The sequence below is a fragment of the Cyprinodon tularosa genome, unplaced genomic scaffold (genome assembly GCF_016077235.1).
Source record: "Cyprinodon tularosa strain WSP-4 unplaced genomic scaffold, ASM1607723v1 ctg458, whole genome shotgun sequence".
In the NCBI taxonomy this organism is placed as follows: domain Eukaryota; kingdom Metazoa; phylum Chordata; class Actinopteri; order Cyprinodontiformes; family Cyprinodontidae; genus Cyprinodon; species Cyprinodon tularosa.
Genome location: NW_024039183.1, coordinates 786180 through 803536, shown reverse-complemented (window position 1 = coordinate 803536; position 17357 = coordinate 786180). Strand labels below are relative to the sequence as shown.

At 41.1% G+C, this 17357-nt stretch overlaps 1 protein-coding gene across 2 annotated transcripts in view; it reads left to right on the top strand.

The window, feature by feature from the left end:
* Positions 1-17357, top strand: part of fstl5 (follistatin-like 5) — a 294437-nt gene that overhangs the window by 182364 nt on the left and 94716 nt on the right. For both annotated transcript variants that reach the window (XM_038300837.1, XM_038300838.1), the window contains exon 7: positions 3780-3946. In XM_038300837.1, the coding sequence (XP_038156765.1) occupies positions 3780-3946 (167 nt within the window). The remainder of the gene's footprint in view (positions 1-3779; positions 3947-17357) is intronic.

The window sequence follows — 17357 nt, the reverse complement described above, 5'->3', positions numbered from 1 at the left end:
CTGCAGCTAATCTTTCATGTGAAATATCTTCTATCATTGCCAAGATCATCTTTTTTTCAGCTCAGGATGGTTTTGTGTCTTCTGAAATTCTTTCCATCCCAGGCACATATCTTTGTGTCTCGCACAATTCGCTGCAGAATGCAATACAAAATGGTTCCTAAAGATCTAGCTCGAGTTTATTTAGTTACTACTTGAAAATTCTTTTTGATATCAGACTATGTGCAACCTATGTGTTACCAAAACACCACTGAGATCTTAGGTATCATCAAAATCTAAAGGCATGAAATTGAACAAATTTTATTGAACAAATGCTGGAGAACTGAAATGCATATTTGTTAATTTTGTTATTCTCTTTTTCAGAAAATACACTGGTTTAAGAAAAATATATGTTGTGTTACTTAAAACCAGACTTACCATATTCTTAAAATTTAGGTTGTTGAATATTTGCAAACATATTTAGTAATTAATGTAAAAGAGAAAATAAAAATCTTAGTGTAAGTTTCTGCAATCATACAAGTTCATGTTTCGCTTGTTCTTCAGCATTTGCCCACGCTTTCCGGGTAAAAAATAAATGTATACAATTTCCACACACCAATCGGCCAGCATTTTGACGGCCACATGACGTCAACGTTGGGAAACACAATATAATGTACCGGTATTGATGTCATGCTGTGATAATAAACCCGTAACTTTGATGCTGATCGGTAAACATTATTATAAGTAAGAAAAAAAAAAAAGAAAAAAAAAAACAGAAACTTTAGGTTCCTGCTACTATGGACTGTGATCTAAAAAGAAGTAAATCTGTAAATGTACTAAAAATAAGAGTTACACACTTTGACAATTTACGTAGAAATTTTATCTATCGCCTATATACACTATATTGCCAAAAGTATTTGCTCACCTGCCTTGACTCACATATGAGCTTAAGTGACATCCCGTTCCTAATCCATAGGGTTCAATATGACGTCGGTCCACCCTTTGCAGCTAGAACAGCTTCAACTCTTCTGGGAAGGCTGTCCACAAGGTTTAGGAGTGTGTTTATGGGAATTTTTGACCATTCTTCCAGAAGCGCATTTGTGAGGTCGCACACTGATGTTGGACGAGAAGGCCTGGCTCTCAGTCTCCGCTCTAATTCATCCCAAAGGTGTTCTATCGGGTTGAGGTCAGGACTCTGTGCAGGCCAGTCAAGTTCATCCACACCAGACTCTGTCATCCATGTCTTTATGGACCTTGCTTTGTGCACTGGTGCACAGTCATGTTGGAAGAGGAAGGGGCCAGCTCCAAACTGTTCCCACAAAGTTGGGAGCATGGAATTGTCCAAAATGTCTTGGTATGCTGAAGCATTCAGAGTTCCTTTCACTGGAACTAAGGGGCCAAGCCCAGCTCCTGAAAAACAACCCCACACCATAATCCCCCCTCCACCAAACTTTACACTTGGCACAATGCAGTCAGACAAGTACCGTTCTCCTGGCAACCGCCAAACCCAGACCCGTCCATCAGATTGCCAGATGGAGAAGCGCGATTCGTCACTCCAGAGAACGCGTCTCCACTGCTCTAGAGTCCAGTGGCGGCGTGCTTTACACCACCGCATCCGACGCTTTGCATTGCACTTGGTGATGTATGGCTTGGATGCAGCTGCTCGACCATGGAAACCCATTCCATGAAGCTCTCTGCGCACTGTTCTTGAGCTAATCTGAAGGCCACATGAAGTTTGGAGGTCTGTAGTGATTGACTCTGCAGAAAGTTGGCGACCTCTTCGCACTATGCGCTTCAGCATCCGCTGACCCCGCTCCGTCAGTTTACGTGGCCTACCACTTCGTGGCTGAGTTGCTGTCGTTCCCAAACACTTCCATTTTCTTATAATACAGCTGACAGTTGACTGTGGAATATTTAGGAGCGAGGAAATTTCACGACTGGATTTGTTGCACAGGTGGCATCCTATCACAGTTCCACGCTGGAATTCACTGAGCTCCTGAGAGCGACCCATTCTTTCACAAATGTTTGTAAAAACAGTCTGCATGCCTAGGTGCTTGAATTTATACACCTGTGGCCATGGAAGTGATTGGAACACCTGATTCCAATAATTTGGATGGGTGAGCAAATACTTTTGGCAATATAGTGTATCTTTGCAAGTGGCATAAATTTATATTTGTATTTATAATTTTTTTTTTTTATTCTGAAACTTATTTTATTCTCTGCATAGTATAAATTGTTAACCGATCCAAAGCAATAATTAAGATGATAAAGCTGTACACTGTATATATTATTTTTATATATATAAAATAAACGATTTACTATTGTCATCTGTGAAACAACATTTTTAATAACAATAAAAAAGTATACTTACCTTCAATTACTTTATTGGGGTTAAGGATCTGGGCAATGTAAACAATTTTTTTCTATATAGATAAAATCATATATATGTCAGCAAATTAATCTTTTGTTGTCTTAAACTTTATTATTTTCTAAATTATTACTTTTTTAACCTTTAATTAGTATTTTTCTATATCTCTAAGTTATTTCTTGTGAACGATAAATATAGTGGCTTAGCACAAATAAAATTATTTCTCAATTATTTTTTAATTATCTTTTTATTTTATTTATAAATGTTTGATCCCGAATTATCCTATAAATTCTGTAAAGCGTGCAATGACACCAATATTTGCTACAGTCTGATGTAACCACTTGCCAATGTACGGCAACATCTTGGTGCTCATCATGGACAATTTTTGTCAGCTGTTACAGAGAGGTTGGCTCAGAATTGTTGTCACTTTGGAGCAGAACAGTAATGGTGCTTCATGTATTTGGATTACAGAAAGATCAAAAAAAGGAGAAGTTTTCTTTCTTTGTTCTAATGCAATAAGTTGACTATAGTTTCTTTAATATGTCGATTTAAGTTGGAAGCAAACACAAACATAGCAGGTATAGAAAAGTTAAAAAAAGTCATCGGTCTACGAGCGATAGCACTCTCTTTAATTAAAGGTGCTTGCATCGTTTTCTCCAGGCTTTGGCAAGTGAGCACTGCCTGTTGGACCTTCTCTTTCATTAGATTTTGTATTTCATGCCCTAAGGAGCAGAACAAATTGAGTCTCTGTTTCCTTTTGCTCCATTGTTCATTACTCAAGAGAAAGATTAAAAATCATCTTCTCAAAGACTGCATTAAATAATACCTAAGAATGATTGAATGTACATCATGCTTCCGGTCACTTTAAAAGCACTAGACGCAGTTCTGCCCTCTGACCAATGTGGCTTTTTTAATCAGAAATAATAAGAGGATGAATGTAGTATTTTTTTTTTTCTTTGGAAGGTTGTGCTGATGAACAGGTTTTCATCTTATTCCGTTTAATTAATTAAAAATCTGGTTTACATCAACACAAAGTCTGGATGGTGTTAATCTCACAGGATAGTGTAGCATGCTGAAAATAAACAAGCCTCAAGTTACAAACACATAATGAGTATGTGTTTTTAACAGTCAGCAGAAAATCTGTGCAGCTTTTTGAGTTATTACACTAGCCAAGATATCAAATATTACATATACTACAGCTACTATCATACATATTGTCCAGCACTTTGAAAATATCAAAAGTTGTGCAAAATACGATTGAAATAAGATTTTTATGATTTCTTTTGTTTTATAGGTCCAGTCTTCATCCTGAAAAATTGATATATATCAAAGTTATTTCCATTTAAAAGAAATTTTTTTTTATTGTTAAATAATAAAAATGCTAATTAACTGAAAAAGTAATTTATTAGATGTTTCCTTTTTTTCTCCATAACAGATGTGTACCTTCTCAACCTCCCAGATGAGCAGAAAGTGAGCGTCACAACGGTTACCGTTGGCCAGAGCGCTGTGTTGACCTGCGCCATCACAGGAGAGAGGAGGCCTCCTATTTTATGGAAGAGGAACAATAAGTATCTGAACTCGCTGAACCTGGAGGACCTCAGTGTAAGCGGCTCTAATCATTATTTGCTCTGATTTAATGTATGTATAATAAGGAAGACTATTTACACCAAGTAGCTGTCATTTTTTTTAGAAAGTTATGTGCAGCCTTTTGTAGACAGTCTGAGGGATTTTACACTCAAAGCAGCGAGTTATCATTATACCTTTATTTAGAATTGTTTTGGATGCTGAAATTTTAGCAAAAACATTAAAGCAATAGTGTGTAACCTTTTACCACGAGGGAGTGCTTGACCTAAACTCTTCAGGTTTAGCCTGAGGACACACACAATTTAAATTAAACAGTTTCCTGCGTTGCTTTGGAATCTGATAGCAAAACGCCATAGTGACAGAAAGATTAAATTTGAATAGATGTGTTTGATTCAATTAAATTCAGTTTATTTATATAGCGCCACATAAAACATGTCATCCCAATTTGCTTTACAATTCAACCAGATCATACAATCATGTTGACTCAAAGTTTTCTATCAAAGCAAAATAAGTTGATTGACTCTTTGACTCGAAGCAATACCTCACACTAAGCATGCTTGTAGTGACAGTGGGAAGGAAAAACTTTGAAAGAGGAAGAAATCCTAAGAAACCCTAAAAGGCAACTGTCAACCAGCTCCACAGGTGGCCTCGTCCATGAAACAAACAGCCAGGCAGATGAGCTCTGAGCCAGGTCCCATATCAGAGGATAAAGAGAGCACACGTAGTAAGTCACAGTCAGAGAAACAACTAAACGGTTTCAGTAAAGCATAAGCTTAAACATGACTGATAATTTAACCTTGATTGAAAAGTACAATTTCAAGGTATTACAGGTATGTTTTTAAAAAATGTGCATGTTGGGGTCTTTTCCAGTGTGATATTAAAAAAGAACAAGAAGTTGTGAAAATCTTAAAATCCTGTCAATGACTAATCAAATTTTGTCATTGTTATTTTGTATGACAAAATTGCCACAACCTATTATCTCACAGCCCTTGTCATAGCCCCTTTTTTTAGCCAGCTGCATAGTGGAAAGAGTGAAATCACTTAACTGTTAAAGGTATAGTGGAGGATTTCCGCCCTATCCACTTAAAAAAAAGAAAAATGCACATGCACAACCTTGTACCCACTCCTGAGAGGGAACGCCTATTAAACACGTGCGAGAGCATGCACAAGCCCATTTCTCCTTGTGCACACTCTCTTTAAAAAGTAACGGTTTGCATCGCTCATACAAGCTTACTCTCCAAAAGAAGATTTACACTTTTTCCACTATGTCAGACTCACCACCGATAAATGAAAATGGGGACAAGCACATAGGATGTCTTAAGTACACATATCACCAGAATGATTGACATTTAGGAGGACCACTTATTTTGATGATCCACCTGGAAAAAGATCATCCTCCACTATACCTTCAAGCATAACGTTTTACCGCTGGGGGTACATTCCTGCACCATCACTGAATGTTGTATAATACCTACATCAATCAATGAGGAGGCACAGGCTGGCCCATATCTGGCAATGAAGCAACTATCCTAAGACCATGAGCGTCAGAACTCAATCAAAGAGAGACAATTGAACTCACCTAACTCTCCATGTGCATTTTCCCACCGATCCATCCTCTGTTGCCCATCAGGATTACAAAGGGCTAGTGTCTATATCCAGCAGCCTATTGGAAAAAGTGTGGTAGAACATAGGCAGGTCCCTAATCCATTGCAGGGTAACACATACAGTACAACCATTAACACACCCTCTAAGGATGATTTAGGGATGCTAGAGCACCTACAGTAGCAGCCAATCAAAATTTCCCTACTTTCCTTGATAGGTCCTTGGCTAGTCCCGTACAATTCCTTTTTAAACATCTAAAATATTCTTTCTGTAATGATTTGTGGACATTAAGATCTTAAGAAAGGCATTACAGAGGGCTCGAGGAAACAGGCTTGATCTGGGAGACGTGGAAAGTACGGTGGATTCGGAGGGACTGGGGAAGTTGGAGACGGACAGCTGAAGGGTTGATGACTCGAGAGATTTTGAAGGGTCCTATGAATCTCGGGGAGAGTTTTCGAGACATCCCCTTGAGTGGAGAGCCACACCTCCTGGCCCACAGAATACTCAGGGGCGGGACGTCTCTTGGCGTCGGCAAAACGTTTGACTGACTCGGATGACTGGTTGAGTGTGGCGATGGTCTCCCTCCAAATCCTTTGGCAGCGACGGATGTGTTGGTTAACGGACAGCACCGATATCTCTCTCTCATCTGCGGGGAAAAGAGGTGGTTGGTATCCGAGACTGACCTGGAATGGAGACTGTCCAGTGGATGCAGAACGGAGTGAGTTATGGGCATATTCTATCCACGGGAGATATTGACTCCAATCCACGGGGTTATTGGATGTAAGACAGCGGAGTGTGGATTCCAGCTGCTGGTTCATGCGTTCGGTCTGGCCATTCGACTGAGGGTGGTAACCTGAAGTGAGAGATGGTTTGCAACCGAGAGCAGAACAGAAAGCCTTCCATACCTGAGAGATGAATTGGGGACCTCTGTCCGAGAGGATTTCCTGGGGAATGCCATGAAGCCGGAAAACATGTTTAATAAGCAGCTGAGCTGTCTGGAAGGCCGTGGGAAGTTTTCTGAGGGGAACTAGATGGCAGGATTTCGAGAAACGGTCAACAATGGTTAGAATGGTGGACATACCTCGAGAGACAGGGAGACCGGTGACGAAATCAATGGCGATGTGTGACCAAGGACGCGAGGGAACAGGAAGTGGTTGAAGCAGGCCTGAAGGAGGTTGGTGTGAGGCTTTGTTACGGGCACATGTGGGGCAAGCCAACACATACTCCTTTACGTCTCTGTGGAGAGTGGGCCACCAGAAGCGCCTGGAGATGAGAGCAACTGTCCTACTCACTCCTGGATGAGCGGAGAATTTGGCGGCATGCATCCACTGGATAAGACGGGACCTGACAGAAGATGGGACATATGTACGGTTAGACGGACCGGTACCTGGATCTGGTTCAGTGGCTAGGGCTGAGTTGATGAGATCCGTTATCTCCCAGTTGACCACTCCTACGGTACATGAAGCTGGGAGGACAGGTTCAGGTGTCTCTGGATGATCGACGGAGTAGAGACGAGAGAGAGAATCGGGCTTCGCGTTCTTGGATCCGGGTCTGTAGGAAATGATTAGATTGAATCGTGAGAAGAAGATTGACCACCTGGACTGGCGAGGATTAGCCTGTTTAGTTGACTGGATGTAAGCCAGGTTTTTGTGGTCTGTCCACACAAGAACCGGGTGCTCAGCTCCCTCCAGCCAATGCCTCCATTCTTCCAACGCCAGCTTAATAGCCAGGAGCTCTCGGTCACCCACGTCATAGTTCTGTTCAGCAGAAGAGAGCCTACGGGAGAAGAAAGCACATGGATGTATTCTTTGATCTGAGTCGAGCCTCTGGGAGAGGACAGCTCCAACATCGGAATCTGAAGCATCCACCTCTAGGATGAACTGTTTTGCCGGATCAGGTTGAATAAGTACAGGTGCTCTGGAAAACAAGGATTTTAGTTTCTCAAATGCTGCTTGAGCCTCAGGAGTCCACTGAAAAGTTTGTTTAATGGAAGTCAGAGAAGTTAATGGAAGGGCGGTTTGACTGTAGTTCCTTATGAATCGACGATAGAAATTAGCGAACCCTAAAAACCTCTGTAACTGTTTTCGGTTCTCAGGAACTGGCCAGTCTAAGACTGCTTTGATCTTGTCCTCTGAAGGTTTTACCTGGCCGCCCTCGAGCACAAACCCCAAAAAGGTGACTGAAGGTTGATGAAATTCGCACTTCTCGGCTTTCACAAACAGCTTATTCTCCAGTAGTCTCTGTAAGACAAGACGGACATGTCTCTTGTGTTCATGGAGGTGCTTGGAATAAATGTGAATGTCATCAATGTACACAAAAACAAACACGTTGAGGAAATCTCTGAGAACATCATTTACTAGGGCCTGGAAGCAGGCTGGAGCGTTTGTTAGACCGAAGGGCATAACCAGGTATTCGAATTGGCCCAAGGGTGTCTTTAAGGCAGTTTTCCATTCATCGCCCTCTCGTATCCTAAGGAGATGATAGGTGTTTCTTAAGTCCAGTTTGGAAAATACTGTAGCACCCTGTACTGGTTCAAAAGCAGAGGCGAGAAGAGGCAGTGGGTATTTGTTTTTCATGGTAATCTGGTTCAAACCTCGATAATCAATGCAAGGTCTCAGGGAACCATCCTTCTTGCCCACGAAGAAGAAACCGGCGCCCAAAGGAGAGGAAGAAGGACGGATTATTCCAGCAGCTAATGATTCGTTGATGTATTTTTCCATAGTTTCTCTTTTGGGTTTGGAATTGTTATACAATCTGCTGCTAGGAAGAGGAGCACCTGGTAAAAGTTCAATGGCGCAGTCGCATGGTCTGTGTGGAGGTAGGGACGTCGCACTGACCTTACTGAAGACGGGGGCTAAATCATGGTACTCAGAGGGAACTGAAGAAAGGTCAGGAGAGTCCATCTCCCCCCCACCTCTAGGAGGCCCCACCATAGGGGCAGCGGAACGGAGGCATGTTTCGTGGCACGTAGTAGACCATGATTCCAGGAGACGTTTAGTCCAGTTAATGTGAGGGTTATGCTTCTCCAACCACTCGAACCCGAGGACCAGTGGGGAACATGCAGAGGGAAAAACAAAGAAAGTTATTGTTTCTCGGTGGTTACCTGACAGAAGTAGCTCGAGGGGCAGGGTTTGGTGGGTAACACGATGGAGTCTTTTTCCGTCTATGGTGGACACACTGAGAGGCTGAGAGAGGGGAACGGTTTTAATCTGAAGTTGCTGGACGAGGTTAGAGTCGATTAGGTTACGCTCACAACCTGAGTCGATGAAAGCGGAGAAAGAGAGACTTTGGTTATCACAGAAGAGTGTGGCTGGCAGCAACAATCGAGGAGATTTTTTAGTGTTTATTTGGCCCGCCAGACTCCTCAGATCCTCTGGCGGGCCCCGGCTTTTGATTTTGCCGGGCAGGAGGCGATGAAGTGTCCACTCTCACCACAGTAGATACACAGTTTACTTAAGAAACGCCTCTGTCTCTCCTCAGGAGTGAGCCTAGTATGTCCCACCTGCATAGGTTCGAAATCCCTTTCGCCTGAATGAGGGGCCTGAACAGGCAATGGTAGAGACTGGGGCTTAGACCTCTGAGTGGGCATCTGCTCTGTAGAGGGAGAACAAACAGTCACGTTATGTGAGGCAGAAGAAAAATTACTCTGCTTCCTAGAACTGTTTCTGGCTCGAATTCTGTTATCTAGTCTGATGGAGAGGCGAATTAACTCTTCGAGGGAGGCAGGTTCATCGAGGGTTGCGAGTTCATCTTTGATCTGTTCGTTTAAAGCCATGAAGAAGGCACCTTTCAAAGCGCTTTGGTTCCATCCGGAAGCTGCCGCCTTAACCCGGAAGTTAATTGAGAATTCAGCCACCGAAGAATTACCCTGTTTAAGGTTAAAAAGAGCTCTGGAATCAATAGTTTGGTCAGTCTCCTGGTTGAAGACCTGGGTAAATTCAGCAATGAAGTCAGAAAAATGGCAATTTAAACTGTCGTCAATGGCAAATCTTGCCTGAGCCCATTCCAAGGCTCTTCCTGTTAACTGAGAGAGAATGAACGTTATCTTCTTGTGATCTGTGGAAAAACTACCAGGAGAGTTCTGAAAGATCAACCGGCATTGGAATAAAAAACCTTTACAGTCTTTCATGTTACCGGAGAATTTCTCTGGGAGACTAGGACGGAACTCTGATGACGTCACAGGTTGTGACCTCGGGGGAGGGACTGGACCCGGAAATGGTTGCAGTACGGATGCAGCATTAGCGCTGTTTAAGTAGTTAACGTAGCCTTGAATAGCTTGATTCTGTCTTTCTATGTGGGTGTTAAACTCACGTAGAGCCAGGCCGTGTCCATGGATTTGGGCAGCCTGTTCCTCTAGTCGACGGAGATGCTGATCTGCTGGGCCTTGAGTTTGGCCGCAGTGTTCTGTCATGATGGGTTCTCAAATGGAGACCCAGTTATGCAGAACACCACTGACACAAGGATGGAAAGTTTAACAATTTATTAAAGCACTACACACAGAATGTACTGATTCTGGTTCTGGTCTGGGTTCTGGTTCACCGGAGTCTGCGAGGGAGACAGCACAGTTAGTGATTGCTGACAGGGTTTGATTTCCACAGGTTCACTGATTGTACCTTGAGGGTTCTTGAGGTTTACTTTGGGAGAGTCACTGTTGGTTCTGGAGATGAGTTTATCAGCAGAGTCCGTTTGCTGCTTCAGCGTCTCACGTCTAGCTTGAGCAGACCTTGGCTTAGGTTTCCCAGCTCTAGTCCAGAGCTGCTTGGAGGTTCTCTGAGAATCTTCTGGGTTTGGCTCTGAGGGTCGGCTCGGCAGGTTAGCTCTTCCTGAGCTTACACAGAGGAGGCACAGGTTTCCTGGAAACACAGAGACAGTGGTTAGAATCCAACCTGGATTCAAAGTCATGGAAATACAACAAAGATCAAGGCTTTAGCGCTGACCAACTGGAACAACACTGCGGCGTTGAGGCAAGGTCTGAAGACAGCTTATATAGTGGATCCTCTGATGATCTAGATGAGCTGCAGCTGTGCAGGAGGCTCCCTCAGAGGATCCACGGCGGACTCTGCTGGAGAAAGATGGGATTTTCTCCAGTTCCCAACATTATCTCCTGATCAGACCCTTTAATTTAGTGACAGGGTGGAGTCAGAGTAAAAAAATATGCAAGCCCAAGAGCAGACCAGTGGCTGGAAGTTGGAGGGGATTTTGCTGCCATTCTGCTGGCTTTTGACTGGTAAGGGCCATGTTGAATGGCTGCTACGGTAACAGTCATTGTTTTGGACAGCAGGAGGAGGCCAGGTTTCCTTGAGAGAACCATGAATACATGACGAGAACATGTAAACCCCATTCAAAAAGACTCTAGGCAAGGAATTTAACTCAGGACCTTCTTACTGCAAGGCAACATTGCCAAAAACTGTGCCACTGTGTAGCGTGTGCACGTTGCCTGTTTTTGAAACATAGACACAAATATTTGTAAATAATCCAAGCTGTCATGTGGATGCTTTGACATGTACCGCAAAAATATTTAGAAGAAAGCTCCTGTCATAAAAAAAAAAAACATTATTCCCTTATGCCACTTTCAGGGGGATAATACTTTCTGCCACACGGCCAGAAATAGTTTGATAAGGATCTGAGGAAACATGACAATGAATCTAACTTGATGTGGCCCTCTGTCCCCCCCAGAGCTCAGTTAAATCAAGATTATGTAGGATATGCCAGACAGACAGGTTGGATCCACGGAGGCACCACCTGTCACTGAACAGGACTAAAATGCTTCTACTACGGCTTCATTCTTGCATTACAGGAGATCCTTCAGGGGTCCTAGGATCCGTACCTAAATAGACTAAAAAATGCTGCACTTTTCATTACTCAGAGGGTTATCAGGTAGTTAAGGCCAATTGTTTACCTACATTTTTATTTGTATAGATGGGAAAATGTCAGCAAGACCTTTAATGAATTTTGCATGTTTTAGTTAAAACATAGGAATTTCAAAGTGCTGTAAATATGATAACAACAGGAAGCAATGCATATGAAACACTCACAGACAAAAGAACTGAGATAGAGATTGTATAGAAAAGCACCAAATAAAAAAAAAACAAACAAAAAATAAACTAACAAACAAAACAAAAAAACTGACAGAATGCTGGTTTGACTGACTAAAGTAGCGTATCGGTTCTGTTTGTTAGTGATGTGTGTTCTCCATAAAAAGCGGTGCTAATGCTGCGTATATGAGTCCCATAGCTTATCTGCCATATGCTTTATTTAGTCATTTAATGTAAAATAATATGTACTCTTAGACAATTCAAGAGTAAAGGTATTTGAGAACCTAAAGTGCTGAGTGTCTTTAGAGGGATTTTGAAAGCACAATCAAGCTTTATGATGTCAAAAGAAGCTTTAATGTGTTTATCTATTTTTTTTTTTTACCCAGGAATTGTTTGCCTCCTGTTTTTTTTAGGTTCTAACCATCTAGCTTTTGTCTCATCTTTTGCTATTGCCTGAGGAAGCATAGCAGAGTTCGGTGTCCTGATCACGGGTGGTCTCTGTCTGCTCTTTGCTCATACTTGTCTGTTCCCCGAGTGATGAATATCAGATCTTGCTATGTGTATTTTTAATTCAAATGTCAACTGAGGGATGAAAGCATCTGCTGTCAAGAGACTTCCATTATTCCAGGAAGGTAATAATAGTAATGAATGGATTAACACAACATTATGGGACCCTCTTTTTTAGTTCTTGAGTTTGGAACAATTTTACTAGTATTTTGAACTTTTCTAACCCTATATTATAAAGAAAACTATAATAGCTTAGATGATGTTTTGCTAATACATTAATGCATGCATTTAGCTGTAATTAAATGTAGAAGTGTCATGTGGTGTATCCTTAATTTTTTCAGTTATCCTCAAATCAAAGCAAACATATAAAGACAATGGATAAGATTGAACTTCTGCTTTAATTTAATCCCTAATATGTGTAAGATTAGCTCTCTGTTATCAGTACAAAAGTTTACTGATGAGTAATTATGAGTTGACCAAATAATGTTTAAATTATTTGCTTATTTAGGAAACAATAACTTTTAGTTAAATGATTATTTACCTTCTTTGAAAGCGCTTGCAGCGAGCAGACATTCCATTAAATGACTTTGGTCATAATTTGTCAATCAAAATATGATGAGCTAATGAGAAAACGCTAACGTTAGATCAGTGTTCCAACCCTTATTGAAATAAAGCATGTCCAAGCTTCAACGACAGCTCAAAACATATAACTGTAACATAGCATACCATGCGATCCATCCTGTTAGATTTATCTTTGCACAAGGCACACCTCTGTGGGAGGTCTCCTGTGAAGTTAGCTGGGATGAGAGGGGATTGCTGAGCAGAGGAGAAGAGAAGCCGTTTTATGAGCAAAACTGTATCCTCTTCTCTAGTGAACATGTTAAAATGAAACATGGACATTGGTCCAACATCCATTTCAACTGCTGTATGTCTAGGATGTCCAATGACCTTTGGACCTCCTCTGCAACAGCTGGGAAAGCCTTGCCAGCAACACAGGGGAAAAAGGTGAGGTGCAGTTCACTCTGGAGAGGAGAGAATGCCTGGCAAAATATAAAGTAGATGTCAAAATTAATCTACAGAAGGTACAAAGGGCACAAAAGAGCTGGTATGATAAGCAAGCATGGCAGCAAGACTTCCAATCTGGACAGAAGGTACTGCCAGTCCTTCTTATCTCTAACAGTAAGCTGTTAGCCAAATGGCAAGGGCATCCTGTGACATACAAAGTCTTACACCCAGACTTACCATGTTAATCTATCGAAGGAATGGAAAGAACCTTGGAAACGGGCAGCAGGAGCAGGTCTGGTAGTCAATGGAGAGGAAATTCTAAGCTGGGACACCTTCACTGAGATTGCTACACCCAATCAGTCACATCTCACAGCCAACCAAGCATTCCAACTTCAGCAGGTGTTTCAGGAGGTGCTGAATCACTTAAGGATGGATCCAGGCAGAACTTTGGTCACCAAACATGTAATTTGGTTGAAGGACAACAGACCCATCAGACAATGGCCTTACCGGGTACCTTGGCAGCTGGTGGGGAAGCTGAGGGAGAAAATTAACACCATGCTGGAGATTGGAGTGATCTAACTATTAGACTCAGAGTGATGTAGTCCAATTGTCCTCTTCACAAAGAAGGATGGCTCACTGAGGCCAAGCATTGACTTTCGAAAGCTGAATGCTATCTCAGAGTTTGATGCATATCCCATGCATCGGCTTGATGACTTTCAGGAGAGAATTTGTATCAGCTATGTACATCACCACTATAGATCTTTGTAAAGGTTACAGGTAAGTACCTTTGGAGCCCTCATGTTGACAATACATGACTTTTCGCACTCCAACAGGACTATCAGTTTACCATCATGCCATTTGGGCTACATGGAGCCCCAGCAGCTTTTCAAAGGCTGATAGATCAGGTCCTCCAGGGGTATGACGACTTCAGTGCTGCCTATCTGGATGATGGGGTCATCTTCAGCTACACTTGGGATAGCCACATCAAGCATCTAAGAAGAGTCCTGAGAACCATTCAGCAAGCAGGGTTGGCATTAAATAATGCCATGTGAGAGTGGGCAAAGCAGAGGACTCAATACCTTGGATACCAGCTGGGACAAGGGGAGGTTCGACCACAGTTGGACAAGGTAGAAGCCATCCTCACTTGCCCTAGACCAAGGACCAAAAAGGAGGTTTGGTTCGTCTCCAGTCATGCGCAGTCCTGACTTCAACAGAAAGTTTCTGGGTCGAGTGGATGCATCTGCTGTGGGACTGGGACTGTTGTGGCTTAGGGGGATGAGGGGATGGAGCAACCAACCTATCTTGTAAATTAGTCAGAATTTGCTTCCTCAGTAGACCAGATACTCTGTTATAGAAAAAGCCAGGCTGGCAGTGAAATGTGCCCTGGAAATTCTCCGATACTATCTGCTGGGGAGAGAAATTGACCTATAGACTGACCATCATGCCCTTACCTGGATCAGTTCCATGAAGGATCACAATAGCAGACCTACATGCTCACACTGCTTTTCCACCAACTTGTATAAAATGGGCTTATGAATACGAAAATTACTGAAGAGTTCTTAAGAAAGGGAGAAAATCTCATTAACATAAGAAAGTGACAAAAACATTTTCAAGAATATTACTCTGTGTAGAATGAAACTATAACTTTCAATTAATTCAAATTTGAAGACATCTTTAGAAGTTTTAGCAGCAATGCTGTAAACACACCAGCGTCTAAATTTCTTCAATTATACAGGTTTGTAACAAAAATAAATATTTGTTAGTTTAAAAGTCAAAGCCTTTGTTCTAACATGTATTCACCAAACTAAGAGCAGCCTGTGGAGAGGCTCCTGTGTGTTTCCCTAGATGGAAGAAGATCACAAAGAAATAAAAACGGTGCAACGCTTCACTGTCATCTGTTCTTTGTTACATTGCTCAGATAAAAGCTGCTTCTCAGTTAGAGACACGTGTCAGACCACTGGAGATTTCTAAATACCACCTGAACACCCACACATATAACAATGTGACACAGTGGTGTGAAAAACTGTTTCTCCTATTCCTGATTTCTTTTTTTCATGTTTGTGACCTCGGTTGTAGAAGGTACTGGAAAAAAACTATTTATATTTACTCAATACTTAATTAAAAATAGTAACTTCATTATTTTGTTGATTACTTAGACCAAAAAGTTATGACTTACAAGACTTATTTTTAAAACAACAAATCTTAAAAAGGCATGCATCAATGTCTATATAAGCTAAGTTTAGTGTTTTTGAAACACCAAGTAATTGTTTAATGTCTCTTTATTTATACACGGCCTGTGAATAATTCAAAATAAATAATACAAAACATAACCACTGCCCAGAAAACACATATTCCTAAAATGCATAATTACAGAAGATGAAATTGGCCATGCATGACTGCTGTGAATAAGAACAAGCACACAAATGTTATGGCAATGGAGGACTGGAAATTCAAAATAAGTCTGCACTCAGACCACAACAATCTGGTTACAAACCTATTAAATAATCTATATCTATTAATGTAATAATTTACAGGTTATTATAAACAGAATACAAATTATTCTAAAAGGATTGTGTTGAACCACTTCCTTTAATTCAAGATGTCATAACAGATGCTGTCTGACCAAAGCCCAGAATATCATCAACAGCATCTTCAATCAGAAATATGAACTGTTCTTGCCTTTGATGTCAGGGAAGAAACTACAGTCTGTGGAACTAAATAGTAAGGTTCCCTCCCCAGCTGCATCCCTTACACTATGAGGCTGATGGACTCAAATTAACCCCCAGATCCTGTTTCACACAACCTTCATCATCCTTCTCTACCACCCAGGACAGCTCTGTGCACCGGGTTTAACACCCATGTCTAGCTTTCTTCTCTGTGATATATAGAGCTAAATTTACATCATGGCATTTATAATGTGCAACTCCTATTGTTTATGACATCTTTTTTTTTCATTGATATCTTTTCAGTCTACTTAATTAGGATTAGCTTTTTCCAAGTGTTGTGCTGAAAGTGCACCTGAAGGTTTTTGCTCCAACTCTTTCCTGCTGCTGTCTACCACTTCCCTGACAGGAGGGACACCTTCAAAATGACTGCTGCTAATTGTTCTGACAAACCTTTGAAAAGGAATAATCCAAAACCCTTCCCAGAATCTCCCATCGATTTCACTTCTCTCACATACAATTACACAAGGATCTGAACACTCATGTAATATTTATGAAAGTTTATCAATTTGGCCACACAAAATATAAATTCCTGGACTTCGTAGCTGCATTTAGCTGTATGTTTTGGATCGTTATCCTGCTGCAGAATCCAAGTTAGAGGTCATGGACCGATGGGTTGGACATCACTTTTCAGGTTTCAGCAGTTTGATGCTTTCCTTAATCAAAAAAAGGTCTTTCATGTTCTGAAAAGCAAAAACTCCAGACCATTACTCTACCACCACCATATTTGACTCTTGGTATGATGTTTTTTTTTTATGAAATCCAGATGTATTTTAATCCAGATGTATTTTAATACACATCTTTCAAAAATTTCTGTCTCTGTAGTCAACATGATGTTTTCCCCAAGTCTTGGGTATCATCTAGGTGTCTGTAGAAAAAAAAATCAAGATTTGTCGACCCTGGATGGTTCACCACTGTTCCGTGCTATCGCCATTTGTCAATGAAAGCTCTCATTGAGGTTCAGTGGACTCCCAAAGCTTCAGAAATGGCTTTGTAGCCTTTTTCCAGACTATTAGATCATTTACTTTCTTTCTCATTTTTTTCCCTTACATTTCTTTTAATCTTGGCAGTATTTCTAGCTTTTCATAATCTTCTTATGAGCTTCATTTTATCAGGCAAGTCATATTTACATGGTTTCTTGATTATGGGCAGGTGTGTCAGTGATCAGGAACATATTAGAGAATCTCAGATATATATCATCAAGGTAAATATGTTTAAAATCAATATTTTTAAATAATATTTTAATAAATATTTTCCTGAATGATGTGTAAATAAATTAAATAAATTGTTTTTGTTTAGTTTATTACCCATTAACTATTTCTTTAATTTGCTTGTCTAATAAATCAATGTGGTTTTGTGGTTATATTGCATCCTGCATATCAGCTTTCTGATGGGGGAGTTCAAAAAGCAGCTGAGTTAATCTGCCCTAGAAGAATTGTCTATTTTAAAGTATATGCAGTTTTGCTTTAATGTTGGCATTTTATGCCTAGACTTGCACTGTTTTGCTGATGTGTGGATTGACTTAAACACTACCAGTGAGTGATACAGCATTTAGCA